Source organism: Gekko japonicus, unplaced genomic scaffold, assembly GCF_001447785.1.
Source record: "Gekko japonicus isolate JY-2015 unplaced genomic scaffold, Gekko_japonicus_V1.1 scaffold451, whole genome shotgun sequence".
In the NCBI taxonomy this organism is placed as follows: domain Eukaryota; kingdom Metazoa; phylum Chordata; class Lepidosauria; order Squamata; family Gekkonidae; genus Gekko; species Gekko japonicus.
Window position 1 is genome coordinate 228279 of NW_015175983.1, and position 12817 is coordinate 241095.

Sequence of the window (12817 nt, forward strand, 5' to 3'; positions counted from 1 at the left end):
CACAGCGAAGCTTTCCTTTGCCGTCATTGCAGATTGCCGCCAGAAATCTTCATTTCAGAGTCGAGTCTCTTCTGCATTCTTTAACCTGCAGGCGATGAAATGTGAAAGGATGAGTTTGAAAGAACTGGTCTCCCACCGGTGGGTTGCAAAATGTCCTCCCAAAGATGCAACTTTATTGTTGATTCTTGCCAGGAGGCCGTGAAACATGACTTCTCCCAGCCACTAGGATGCCAGGTGCCTTCAAGCAGACTCTGTTTGCTTTAATCGCCGCATCGAGCTTTGCGTCCTTCGTCTTGATCCTCGTTGCAATGGGCACCCCAAAGTGGATGACAGGCAAAATCCTTTGCAAGACGGGAGCGGAGCTGGTGAACGCCACGGACCCCGAGCTGGTCAAATTTATAGGGGAAATCTACTATGGACTCTTTGGGGGCGGCAAAATGCGGAAATGCGGGTTGGGCGGGAGGCGTTCCAAATTCACAAGTAAGTAAGACTTTGCTTTCATTTATCGGTAGAAACGCGCACACGTGGAATGGATTTATAAATGGCATGAGATCTGAACTCTTGTTCTCTGGGCCTTGTTTGACTTGGGGGCAATATTCCCTCTAAGCTGTGGAGTCCTGTGAGCAAAAATTCTACTTTGTGAGCCACTGGCCTTAAAGTTGTGAGCGAGCAATGTGGATACTGCATAAATTAGTTTGCTCGGGAGCCATCCTTCCTGAGCGAAAACAAAAATGTGTGAGCCGGAAGCTAAAAAACTCTGAGCTAGCTCACACTAACTCAGCTCAGAGGGAACACTGTTTGGGGGGTATTTTTTTCTACAACTGGAATGGAAAATGAGAGTCGATTTTTAATACTCTTGGAGGAAACGAATCATTGTGTGGGGGTTCAGGGAGCTACCTCAATCGGAGGCTGGCCGCCAGGTGGGACCTGGGGTTCCCCTGGAATTACAGCTCACCTCCAGACTACAGAGATCACTTCCCCTGGAGAAAATGGAGGGTGGACTCTATGGCGTTGTACCCCACTGAGGTCCCTGTCCTCCCCAGGCTCCACCCCCAAATCCCCTGGAGTTTCCCAACCTGGGTCTGGCCGCCCTGCTCACGTCCCCCGCCGGCAGCCGGGGGGGACACACCAAGCAGCCCTGGCCCCCTCCCAGGTTGCATGAGCGGCATCCCTGATAAGGAGGCAGGTGGAGTTTGCCGCACGTCTGTAGCTACCGGGGAGGGGGCTGACGAGGGCGATGCCCCCTCAAGAACACGCCCTGCCTTCTCACTAACCAGCCATGCCTTCTCCCCCCTCTGCTGTCCAATGAGGCACAAGCCAAGCCGCGTCCGTGTGGGGAAGAAGCAGGGGAGGCAGGTTGGAGGCGGGCACCGGTGGCCTGCGTCTGCCATGGAGGGAGGGACAAAGGCTGGGCGGGCCTGGGTCACCGGCGCAAGTGGGAGGCACTTGGGACGAAGTGCCCACGTGGATTGCCCGGGGAGGGGAAGCGTTTCTCAGCCTGTGCTCCACTTGCTGCTGGCTGGCAGCAGCCCCGGGGAGCATGGGCAATGGAGCATGGGCAATGGATGGCACGCGCCCTCCCCCCTCCACCGGAGGCAGCCGAGGCCTCCCTCTGGCCCGTGGCCCCACAACCTACAGAGGCAGTTGGGTTCCCCCTTGCCTCGGGCATCCCCCTAATCCTTCTCCGGGAAGGTCTGGGCCATGCGGGGTGGGGAGGAGAAGGGCTGTGGGAGCATGTGCCGGGATGCCTCAGGGCCTAACCTGGCTTGGAGTGCCCACCGAAGGGAGCAGGCCAAGGGTGTGCTGCGGTGCCCGCACCCTCCACAGGGACCTCTGAACATACACCGAGCCCAGGGGAGCAGGAGCAGGGAAGGGGATCCAAGCCGGCTTCCTCGGGAGTCAGCTCCGCTGAACTAAACTGGCCACTTGCTGCCCCTCCCAACGAAACAAACCCCCCCCCCCTCTGGCTACAGTCCTGGTGTGCAGTAACCAGTTGGGGGAGTGGTCGGTTGCTGGTCCCCCGTCACATGGCCAGGAAGGGGAGGGAGACACTCCTGGAGGGACCGGTTCCTTTGGCCTGCTTCCAGGTAACCGCCTGCTTGCCAACAAAGGGCCCCTCTGCAATTTCCGCAAGGGCTGGGAGCCAGGAAACAGGCATGGCTGGAGAGCCATAAGCAAACAGGAGTGGGGAGCCGGAAGAGAAAGGGGTTTCAGGCCCCCCTCCCAGGGTGGCCAGAGATGATGCCTGGAGGAAAAGGAAGTGGGCAAGAATATCCCCCTCCATCTCTCTCTCTCTCTCACACACACACACACACTCACACACAGACTAGGGATGCCAGCCTCCTGGTGGGACCTGGGGAACCCTTCCCCCCCCCCGGGCTGCCAGTCTTCAGGGTGTGCCTGGAGATCAGTGTTCCCTCTAAGCTGAGTTAGTGTGAGCTAGCTCACAGCCTTTTAGCCTCCGGCTCACACATTTTTGTCATAGCTCAGGAAGGATTAGGGTTGCCAAGTCAGAAACTTACCGCAGCGGGGGACTCCCGGCCAGCATCTGGAGCGCTATAGAGCCATAGAGTTTTCCCTTGGATGACCGTGGCCCCGCCCCCAGCGTGCCCGGCGTACCCGCGTCACTTCCGGGTGACGTGCACGTGGGGGTGGAGTTCCCCCCGGGGCCCGATCCGCCACTGGCGGGGGACGGGCCTCTGGGGTGGGGGTTTCCCCGCCTCCTGGGGGGACTTGGGAAGCCTAGGAAGGAGGGCTCCAGAGCAAACTGATCTATGTAGTAGCCAAGTCGCTCACTCACAACTTTGATGCCAGTAGCTCACAAAGCAGAATTCTTGCTTACAAGACTCCACAGCTTAGAGGGAGCATTGCTGGAGATCTCCCGGAATTACAGCTCATCTTCAGGCTGCAGAGATCAGTTCCCCTGGAGAAAATGGCTGCTTTGGAGGGTGGACTTTATGGCATTACAAGGGGTGGACCCACGATACTCGCGGGAGGGAGGCAGAGGAAGCAGCAGGAGGAGGTAAGTACCCCCCATCCCGCTGTTTCCCCATGTCCTCCACCCCCCTTGCCTCTCCCCCCCGTGCACGGCTCCGTAGCAAGGCCTCGGGAGGCTGCAGCCGCCCGGGCCTCGCTGTTTCCCCCCCCGCGCCCGGCTCCGTAGTGAGGCCTCGGGAGGCTGCAGCCGCCCGGGCCTCGCTGTTTCCCCCCCGCCATCTGGCTCCGAACCGAGGCCTGGGAGGCTGCAGCCACCCGGGCCTTGCTTTCCCCCCACTGCCCGCCCGCTCGCCCGGCCACCTGCCCTCGCCGCTCTGGGCCCCTCTCGCCGCTTCCCTCCCAAGCAGCGGTGGCGGTGGCGGCTTCCACGAGCCCCCCCTCCCGGCTCGCCGCTTCCCTTCCAAGCGGCGGCGGCAGCCTCAGTCGCAGAGCGTTCCCTGCGCATGCACAGGGGACGCTCTGTGAGTTTCGGGGGGATTTAAACATCCCCCCGATTCTTTTTTCAACATTTAGGATTTTTGTGCACACGTGGGGACTGCCCCATGTGTGCACAAACCTCTCCCTGCCCCCCAAGTGCCCCCGAAGTGTGGATTTAGATATCCGCACAGAGGGGGCCACTTCACTATTAGATATATAGATAACCCACTGAGGTTATCCCTGGGCTCCACCCCGCCCCCAAATCTCCAGATTTAAAAAAATATAAGCACATGTGTGCACCTGGAAGTCATGGCGACCTCTGGTGACTGACCCCTACTGGGGGCCTGGAGGATATTCAGGGAGGTGGCTGAATAAAGCCTGCCCCTGCCTCCTGACTGCTGGTATTCCAGGGAGGTCCCCCATCCAAGCACTAACCACAGTCAACCCTCCTTGCCTTCTAAGATCTGAGGAGATCGGGCTTGCCGGGGCTATCCAGATAAGGACACAAGTCCCCAGATATTTTCGAACTCAGCTCTGACAACCCTAAATCCCCTGGAATTACAGTTTATTTTCAGACTACGGAGATCCGTTCCCCTGGAGAAAATGGATGCTTTGGATGGGGGACTCTAGGGCACTGTGCCCCACTGAGGTCCAGGTCCCCTCCCCAGGCTCCACCCCCAAATCTCCAGGAGTTTCCCAACATGGACCTGGCAACCCTGCCCCCCATCCCTCACCGGTGGCCGGGGGGGGGGGAATCTAATGCACACACCCTCACACACCCATAAACAAGAGATTAACATTGCCCCTTAATTATTTAGGAGTCATCTAGGCCTCTGTTTTCCATCTTGGGTAAGGCGCCGGTGTATGTTTTATGTTTTAAATAATATCCCAAGGATTGGCATTGGGTTAAGAGATGGATCTGGGGAGGCCTCGGACTTAGTTTCCTCACAGCTCCCGAGTCAAGTTGCCTGAGTGAACAGCCATGACCAGTGGCCTTTGACCCGTTGGGCAAATGCCAAGGAGTCGGACAGGCCCGGGTGGAAGGGACAGTTGCCGGTGGCCAAACCCTTCTCCTTTCCCTCTCATCCTTCCTTGGTCGCTGACCCTTGCCCCTTAAGAGCTTTGATTCTGAGTTCAAGAACGTTATTTTATTTTATTTTTTGGCAACCATCAGCACCCACAACAACAATAGCGAGAGAAGAAGATCATTCTTGTCTCATTCTGAAACTGGAAGCTTACCTGTGATGGAACAGACCTGAAATTGCAGCCCCTCTGAAGATAGATTAATTACCTTACAGTCAAAACAGAGGCTGCTGGCCTGTTACTTGGTGCCACTGGAACATGATTGAATTACATTTGTGTCGCTATGAGATAAAAGAGTTCCCCTTACTGGGAGGTTTGGTTAACACAGCAGAGTTTTGTCCAGTCACAGAGGCGTGAGACTGACTGCAGTAAATAAATCTCCCAAGAAGTATATTGCAGAAAAACGTAAGCTGACATTTATTTCAAGAACATTATTTTCTTGAATAAATAAATAAAAATAAATAAATCAAGTAGATCCAGTTTACGTTCAGGTTGCAGTCGAAAGGGGAGAGAGAAGCCTAATCTAAAGAGTAGTTTCCCTGTCACAAAGGGCCAGCTTGTCCAGCATCGTGTGTGTGGTAGGATGAGGGTATTGTCTCTGCAGGAGAGACCTGCAGAGTCATGCGTCTCCAAGGAAGGCCATGTGTGGGAGGATGAGGGAATTGTCTCTGCAGGAGAGACCTGCAGAGTCATGCGTCTCCAAGGAAGGCCATGTGTGGGAGGATGAGGGAATTGTCTCTGCAGGAGAGACCTGCAGAGTCATGCGTCTCCAAGGAAGGCCATGTGTGGGAGGATGAGGGAATTGTCTCTGCAGGAGAGACCTGCAGAGTCATGCGTCTCCAAGGAAGGCCATGTGTGGGAGGATGAGGGAATTGTCTCTGCAGGAGAGACCTGCAGAGTCATGCGTCTCCAAGGAAGGCCATGTGTGGGAGGATGAGGGAATTGTCTCTGCAGGAGAGACCTGCAGAGTCATGCGTCTCCAAGGAAGGCCATGTGTGGGAGGATGAGGGAATTGTCTCTGCAGGAGAGACCTGCAGAGTCATGCGTCTCCAAGGAAGGCCATGTGTGGGAGGATGAGGGAATTGTCTCTGCAGGAGAGACCTGCAGAGTCATGCGTCTCCAAGGAAGGCCATGTGTGGGAGGATGAGGGAATTGTCTCTGCAGGAGAGACCTGCAGAGTCATGCGTCTCCAAGGAAGGCCATGTGTGGGAGGATGAGGGAATTGTCTCTGCAGGAGAGACCTGCAGAGTCATGCGTCTCCAAGGAAGGCCATGTGTGGGAGGATGAGGGAATTGTCTCTGCAGGAGAGACCTGCAGAGTCATGCGTCTCCAAGGAAGGCCATGTGTGGGAGGATGAGGGAATTGTCTCTGCAGGAGAGACCTGCAGAGTCATGCGTCTCCAAGGAAGGCCATGTGTGGGAGGATGAGGGAATTGTCTCTGCAGGAGAGACCTGCAGAGTCATGCGTCTCCAAGGAAGGCCATGTGTGGGAGGATGAGGGAATTGTCTCTGCAGGAGAGACCTGCAGAGTCATGCGTCTCCAAGGAAGGCCATGTGTGGGAGGATGAGGGAATTGTCTCTGCAGGAGAGACCTGCAGAGTCATGCGTCTCCAAGGAAGGCCATGTGTGGGAGGATGAGGGAATTGTCTCTGCAGGAGAGACCTGCAGAGTCATGCGTCTCCAAGGAAGGCCATGTGAAGAAAGTGAGAGGGACAAAGAGAGAGGAGAGGGCAGAGGGCAGCTCCCAGGTTAAGACAAAGAGAGGCACCCCATTCAAGGCAATAAAACACCTACACACGCCCTTAGAGTGATGTAGCCCCCCACCGGCAATGTCCAGGCATGCTGAGGCACTCCGGCACCCCTCAGTCTCGGAGGGATGGGGCCAGCAGTCCTCCTCTGCACCACATGCATAATAACGGGGCCACCAGTATGGAGGAGGCCTGACTGACAGGATTCTTTGCCCTCCAAAAGCGTTGAGTAGTTCACACGATTGGGGCTCACACTTACCAACCTCCCCAAGAGGACTGTGCGCTGAACAGCTTCCGTTAATGTGCGCAGTGGAAAGGGAAATGTATGTTCGTCCTCCTTCATCCGGAGGTAGAGTGGCCAACTCCAGGTGGGGAAATTCCTGGAGATCTGGAGGCAGTGCCTGTGGAGGGTGGGGGGTGCCGGCCTGCAGGCAGGGCCTGGGGTTCCCCCGCAATTACAGCTCCTCTCCAGACATCAGTTTCCCCGGAGAAGATGGAGACTTTGGAGGGCGGACTCTGTGGCATGGTACCCCGCTGGGGGTCCCTGTCCTCCCAAGGCTCCACCCCAAAATCTCCAGGGGTTTTCCATCCTGGATCTGGCAACCGTATCCCTCCCATCCCCCGCTGGTGGCCAACAGTGGAAGGTGGAGTTTGAGGAGGGGAAGGAGATCAGTAGAGAATATGACGCTGTAGGATCCCTACCTGCTTCGGCAGGGAGGGCGGGATATAAATTAAATCAATCAATCATCTAAACATGCCATATTCTCCAGGGGAGCTGCTCCCTGTAGTCTGAAGCTCAGTTGTAGTTCTGAGAGAACTTCAGGCTCCGCCAGGAGGTTAATACAAAAACTGAGGGTCACAGTGTTAGGAAGACAAACAAAAATATATATCACTGTGTGCAATAATTATATGTTTATGGTAAAACAATTTTAGGAGCTGCGGTGGCTCAAGTGGTTAAGACGCTGAACTGCAGGCTGTGGAAGGTCAGTAGTTCAGCAGTTCGAGACCCAGGGTGCCGCAAGACGGAGTGAGCTCCCGTCTCTGGCTCCAGCTCCTGCCAACCTAGCAGTTCGAAAGCAAGAAATTGCAAGTGGATAAATAGGTACCACTTCGGTGGGAAGGGAACAGCATTCCGTGCGCCTTGGTGTTTAGTCATGCCGGCCACATGACCATGGAAACATCTTCGGACAGTGCTGGCTCTTCGGCTTTGAAACGGAGATGAGCACCGCAACCCTAGAGTCGGACTTGACTGGCTTTCAAGCAAGGGAACCTTTACCTTTACCTAAAAACAATTTTATGCTTTATCCTTTTTGTTTTTATATTTTTCAATACTGTTGTCTAAATATTGGTATCAAATATTTTCAAAAATATGTTTCACCCAAGCAATACATCCAGTGCAGGTTTACATTCAGACAACACCTTGTTTGGGTGAAACATATTTTTTTGGGTGAAACATATTTTTTTGGGTGAAACATATCTTTCAACTTTCCCTATGTGTTGCTTGGGTGAAATATATTTTTGATAATATTTGATACCGATATTTAGACAACAGTATTGAAAAATATAAAAAGAAAAAGGATAAAGCATAAAATTGTGTTACCACAAACATATATTTATTGCACACAGTGATATATATTTTTGTATGTCCACCAGGAGGTTGGGCAACCCTATCAGAAGGACTACCAGCCCAATAAGCACCAGACCTTGGCCGTAGAGTAGAAGAGCGCTTCTCTAGTCCACGGCATACAGGTCGAGGATGAGGAGGGTGTTGCCTCCTCACCCTCTACCTATACATAACGGTTGGTGACTTCTGTTGCAATTAGAGTTGCCAGCCCCTTTCCACCGTCAGCCGGCTGGCCAGCACGGGGGAACCCCCCCCGCCAATTCCCCCCAATGTGACGTGATGACATCATCCGGAAGTGACGTCATCGCATTGCCAACACTGTGCGGTGACACTCTAGTTTTGGGGCAAAACTCTATGTTAAAATTGGGCTCAAACAATAGATTTTTGCCCCAAAAGTAGAGCTTTACCAAGTGACAGCAGCAATGTTATGACGCCACTTCCATGGTGACATGATTGCTCCGTGCACGCCTCATCCACAGGGCAGAAGGCTCCCGGGGAAGGCCCGGCAACCCCCCCGCCAGCTGCAAGGTAGGACCTGTGGACACCCTAGTTACCGTGCATCTGACGAAGTGTGCCGTGCACATGGAAGCATCTACCTGGAATAAGAGGGGGGGTGGCCCTAAAGGTGCCACTGGACTCCAACGTCACTCTGCCGCTTCAGACCAACATGGCGGCCCACCTGAGGGAATCGGAATGTCAGCGTCTGCCTGGCACCCCTCCGTGCCCACACATTTGACAGGTTCATCTTGTTTTCTTCCCCCTTGCCAGTATTCCCGCATCTGGTGAAACAGCTGAACACGACTCTCCATGTGCTGATCGTCTTCTTCTTGTGTGCAGCCTTCTCTTTCGCCCTGGCCAGCTTGGGATTCTGCATCTTCAACATCATTAAAGTCCCCTATCGGGCCATTCAAGGTCCAGCCGGCATAGCCTTGTGGAACTTCCTTGCAGGTAAAAAAGGGGGTTGTCTTTAAATTAGATAAATTAAATAAAAACTGCGTTTTCGAAAATGGCCAAGGGGATGACAGGCACGATGGCTATGGTGGCTATCCCAGGAAGATAAAGGGGGCTTAACCTTCGCAAGTCAACCCCCCTGAATGCATTTGTGTTGAGAAGCGAGCGTATTTTAGACTAGGGTTGCCCCTGGGCCCTGCCCACTGCCGCCAATCAGCTAGAAGAAGAGAAGAGATTGGATTTATACCCCGCCCTTCTTGACAGAAACTGCTCTTTTTCTAGAACAGCTGTGCCAGAACTATGGGTTGCCCAAGGTCATCCAGCCAGGTTGCAAGTGGAGGCGTGGGGAATCAAACCCGGTTCTCCCAGATTAGAGTCCGCGCACTTAACCACGACACCAAAGTGGCTCTCATTGGATTTATACCCCGCCCTTCACTACCCAAAGGTGTCTCAGAGCGGCTTACAAACTCCTTTCCCTTCCCCTCCCCACAACAGACACCCTGTGAGGTAGGCAGGGCTGAGAGAACTCTGACAGAAACTGCTCTTTTTCAAAAACACCTTTGACAGAACTATGGCTTGCCCAAGGTCATCCAGCAGCTGTGAGTGGAGGAGTGGGGAATCAAACCTGGTTCTCCCAGATTAGAGTTTGCACACTTAACCACTACACCAAACTGGCTCTAGCCGGTGGGGGGGACTTACCAGGAGTAGGAGACAGGCCCAGGGCATGTTGCCAGCAATGTGCCGACATTACTTCCTGTGTGTACCGGAAGTGATGTCATCACACTGGAGATGTCCGGGGGATGTTCTGTTATTTGAGCAAAAACTCTATGGTAGAAGCCATCTTTTCCAGAGTTTTTGCCCAAATACCAGAGGGTTGCCAGAATGTCCCAATGTAGTGATGTCATTTCCGGCACACACCAGAAGTGATGATGTCACCATGTCACTGGCGACCTAGCCTGGACCTCCCCTCCCACTCCTGGTAAGCCCCCCCACACACACACACACTGGTTGCTAGGACGGGGCTGGCAACCCTGTTTCAGACTGGACCACGTCACGGTAAAATCCCATGCAGGGTTTCATCCATTTAAGTTGGTTTGGGCGGCGGATCACACACACTGTTTGTTCATTCATTTATTTATTCACTACACGGCCTCTCTTGCTGAGACGCTTATCCAGATCTTTTGTGCAAATCGCAGAGAATAGTTGTGTTGCAGCTGAGGAGTAATCAGCAGGACGGACGGCCTCTAGGTGGTGGATGGAGATCACCTGGGATGACAGCGGATCTCCCAGCAAGAGAGATCAGTTCCCCTGGAGGAAATGGCTGTTTTGTGAAGATGGACTCTTCTTTCATTATACCCAGGGCAATTTTTTTTGGGGGGGGGGGGAAGGTGCTGGAACTCTCAAGAGGGAAATGACGTTTTCAATCTGTATACTGAAAACTCATTTTGTTGACAAGGTTCGGAACACTGTTCTGGCGCGTCCCCCCAGAAAAAAGGCCCTTATTATACCTCACTGAAGTCCCTCCCCTCCCCAAACTCCACCCTCATCCGGCTCCACTCCCAACATCTCCAGGTTCAAGGTGCTGGTTATGACCTTTAAAGCCCTAAATGGTCTGGGTCCTGTCTACCTGAGGGACCGCCTTTCCCCGTACGTTCCCCCAAGGGCACTGAGATCTGAGTCCCAAAATCGCTTGGTCCCCCCTGGCCCTAGGGACGCTAAGTTAACATCGACAAGAACTAGGGCGTTTTCCCTAGCTGCACCAGTACTATGGGATCAGCTCCCAAACGAAATCCAAGCTCTGCGGGATCTTTACCAATTCCGTAGAGCTGTTCCGGCAAGCGTTTCAATAGCTCAGACCACACTGACGGTTCTAGCACTTTATAACAGAAGGCCGCCACTTCTTAATCTCAATTTTAATAAGTGTATTTGGATATTTTATTGACTGTATTGTTTTAGACTTATATTGTATAAATTGTTATGTTGGTTTTAAACTATTGTAAGCCGCCCTGAGCCGCCTTGGCGGGAGAGCGGGGTAAAAGTCGAATAAATAAATAAATAAATAAATAAATACCTGTAGCTGGCAACTCTGGTAACCAAGTTTCCGACTGGGACTTCCCATGCAATACTGTGCAGAGTTACACCCTTCAAAGCTCATGGTGTGCACTGGGTGAAGCAAAGGCTTCATAAGCATAACCCATGCACGGTTGGCAGTGCCCCTGTGCTCCCAAGGTGCCAAGTACAGCCAATCATGGCCAGCCTCACCTATCATACTATACCACTTTAAATATATATATATTTATCGCTGCTGGGAGCAGAGCTGGTGGTGCCCAGCAGACAGATCCAGCAGAGGCAGGGTTGCCCGCTCCGGGTTGGGAAATACCTGGAAATTTTTGGGGGGTGGAGCCTGTGGAAGGCGGGGCTTGGGGAGGGAAGGGACTTCAGGGAGGTACAATGCCACAGAGTCCCCCCTTCAAAAGCGGCCATTTCCTCCAGGTGGACTGGAAATCATTTGTATTCCCAGAAGATCTCCAGCCACCACCTGGAGGTTGGCAGCCCTGGGCCCAGCTTCCCCCCCCCATCCCGCAAATTGAACCACAAACCAAGCGGGGCAGGTTATTCTGCTGTTTCTAGCTCTGCACCTGTTCCCATCAGTTGCATCCAAATCTTGCACTGAACCTCAAAGCCATCTCTCATTGAGGGGAGCCAAGCCAGTAGGAACCATGTGTGTCCTTGTTTGGCTATGTTTTTGTTATGTTTCGGAGCCACAAAAGTGGTTTTCTGGTGCACCACCAATTAAATAAGTCATCCGTGGATATGTTAGATATGTTCACACCCAAACCAGGCCGAATCTGAAAATTGGCTTAGAATGGATGGCAGATTTTAAGCTGAATTTATGGGTGTCTTGTCCTGTTTCTCATTCTCTCGCAGGGGGCTTTGCAGTCCTGGTGGTGACCAGCTTCATGGCTGCAGTAAAACTGCATAATCTTACCGAAAGGATTGCCAATTTCCGGGAAAATGTCTTCCAGTTTGTCATCTTGGAAGAACAGTACGAAGACTCTTTTTGGCTTTGCGTCGCGAGCGCAGCAGTTCATGGGGTGAATCTGCTCTTGGTTGCCATCAGCGGGATTCGCTTCCCGACCCTGAAGACTAAGACAGAAGAAGCAAACGTTACAGCAGAAGACATCATGTATTAGCCACCGATCCTTCTGAGCTTGGCCCATGGTCAGCATTAGACTGGCCTGATCCCGCCCTCTGCGCTATTAGGAAGTGAACAACACTGGCGAGGAGGCATCGTTGTAGAGGAAGAATAGCCCGCACCATAGGTTGGCTGGTTGAGACAAGAGCCATGAGTCCAAGGCCCACTTTCTGTTGAACTCCCAGGGAGGTGAGAAGCAATGCAAATCTTGCTTTGGAGAACCCAGTGCAAAGTGAGAATTCCCTTCCTTTCTCCTTACTAAGGGTCTTGTCCAAGGACTCTCGACTGTCCTGGAGTCAGCTTTGAGAACCAAGCATATCCCAAGCACAAAGATGAGCAGCTGGCAAATTGCTGTCATTTAATAAAAAGTTATCCAAAACATTCAGAAAAATCCTTCGCTATAACCCTCATGGGACTTCAGAGTGCAGGTGAAGGATGGGGGTGGTGGTGGAGGAGGAAAAGTTTTCTCCACTCAAAGGGTTCCATGTGCAATGGTGCATCAGGTGGTGGTGGAGGAGGAAATGTTTTCTCCACACAAAGGGTTCCAGGTGCAATGGTGCATCAGGGAGAGGGAAAAGTCAGAAACTGTCTCCCTGAGACCCAGGGTAACTATGAGCTTTTCTGCATTTTCATCTTCCTGGCTTGTAAATTCCCGTTTCTTTGGGGGGGGGGGTGTTCTATTTCACATGTGTTTTGCTCCCTCTAGTGGACAATTTGATATTACACCACTTTATGTTCAGCGTATCTCCCCACAGATTTAAACTGTGGGGTTTTATGCTGGACATAAACAGGTGCAATATCG

The 12817-nt window shown here is 52.9% G+C and overlaps 1 protein-coding gene across 1 annotated transcript; it reads left to right on the forward strand.

Annotated features, from left to right (window-relative positions):
• The first annotated feature begins 227 nt into the window (after positions 1–227).
• On the forward strand, positions 228–12176 carry CLRN2 (clarin 2). Its single transcript, XM_015426275.1, has 3 exons — positions 228–480; positions 8637–8816; positions 11748–12176. Exons 1-3 carry the CDS (start codon positions 228–230, stop codon positions 12011–12013), a joined length of 699 nt encoding a protein of 232 aa, XP_015281761.1. The 3' UTR covers positions 12014–12176.
• The last annotated feature ends 641 nt before the right edge of the window (positions 12177–12817 follow it).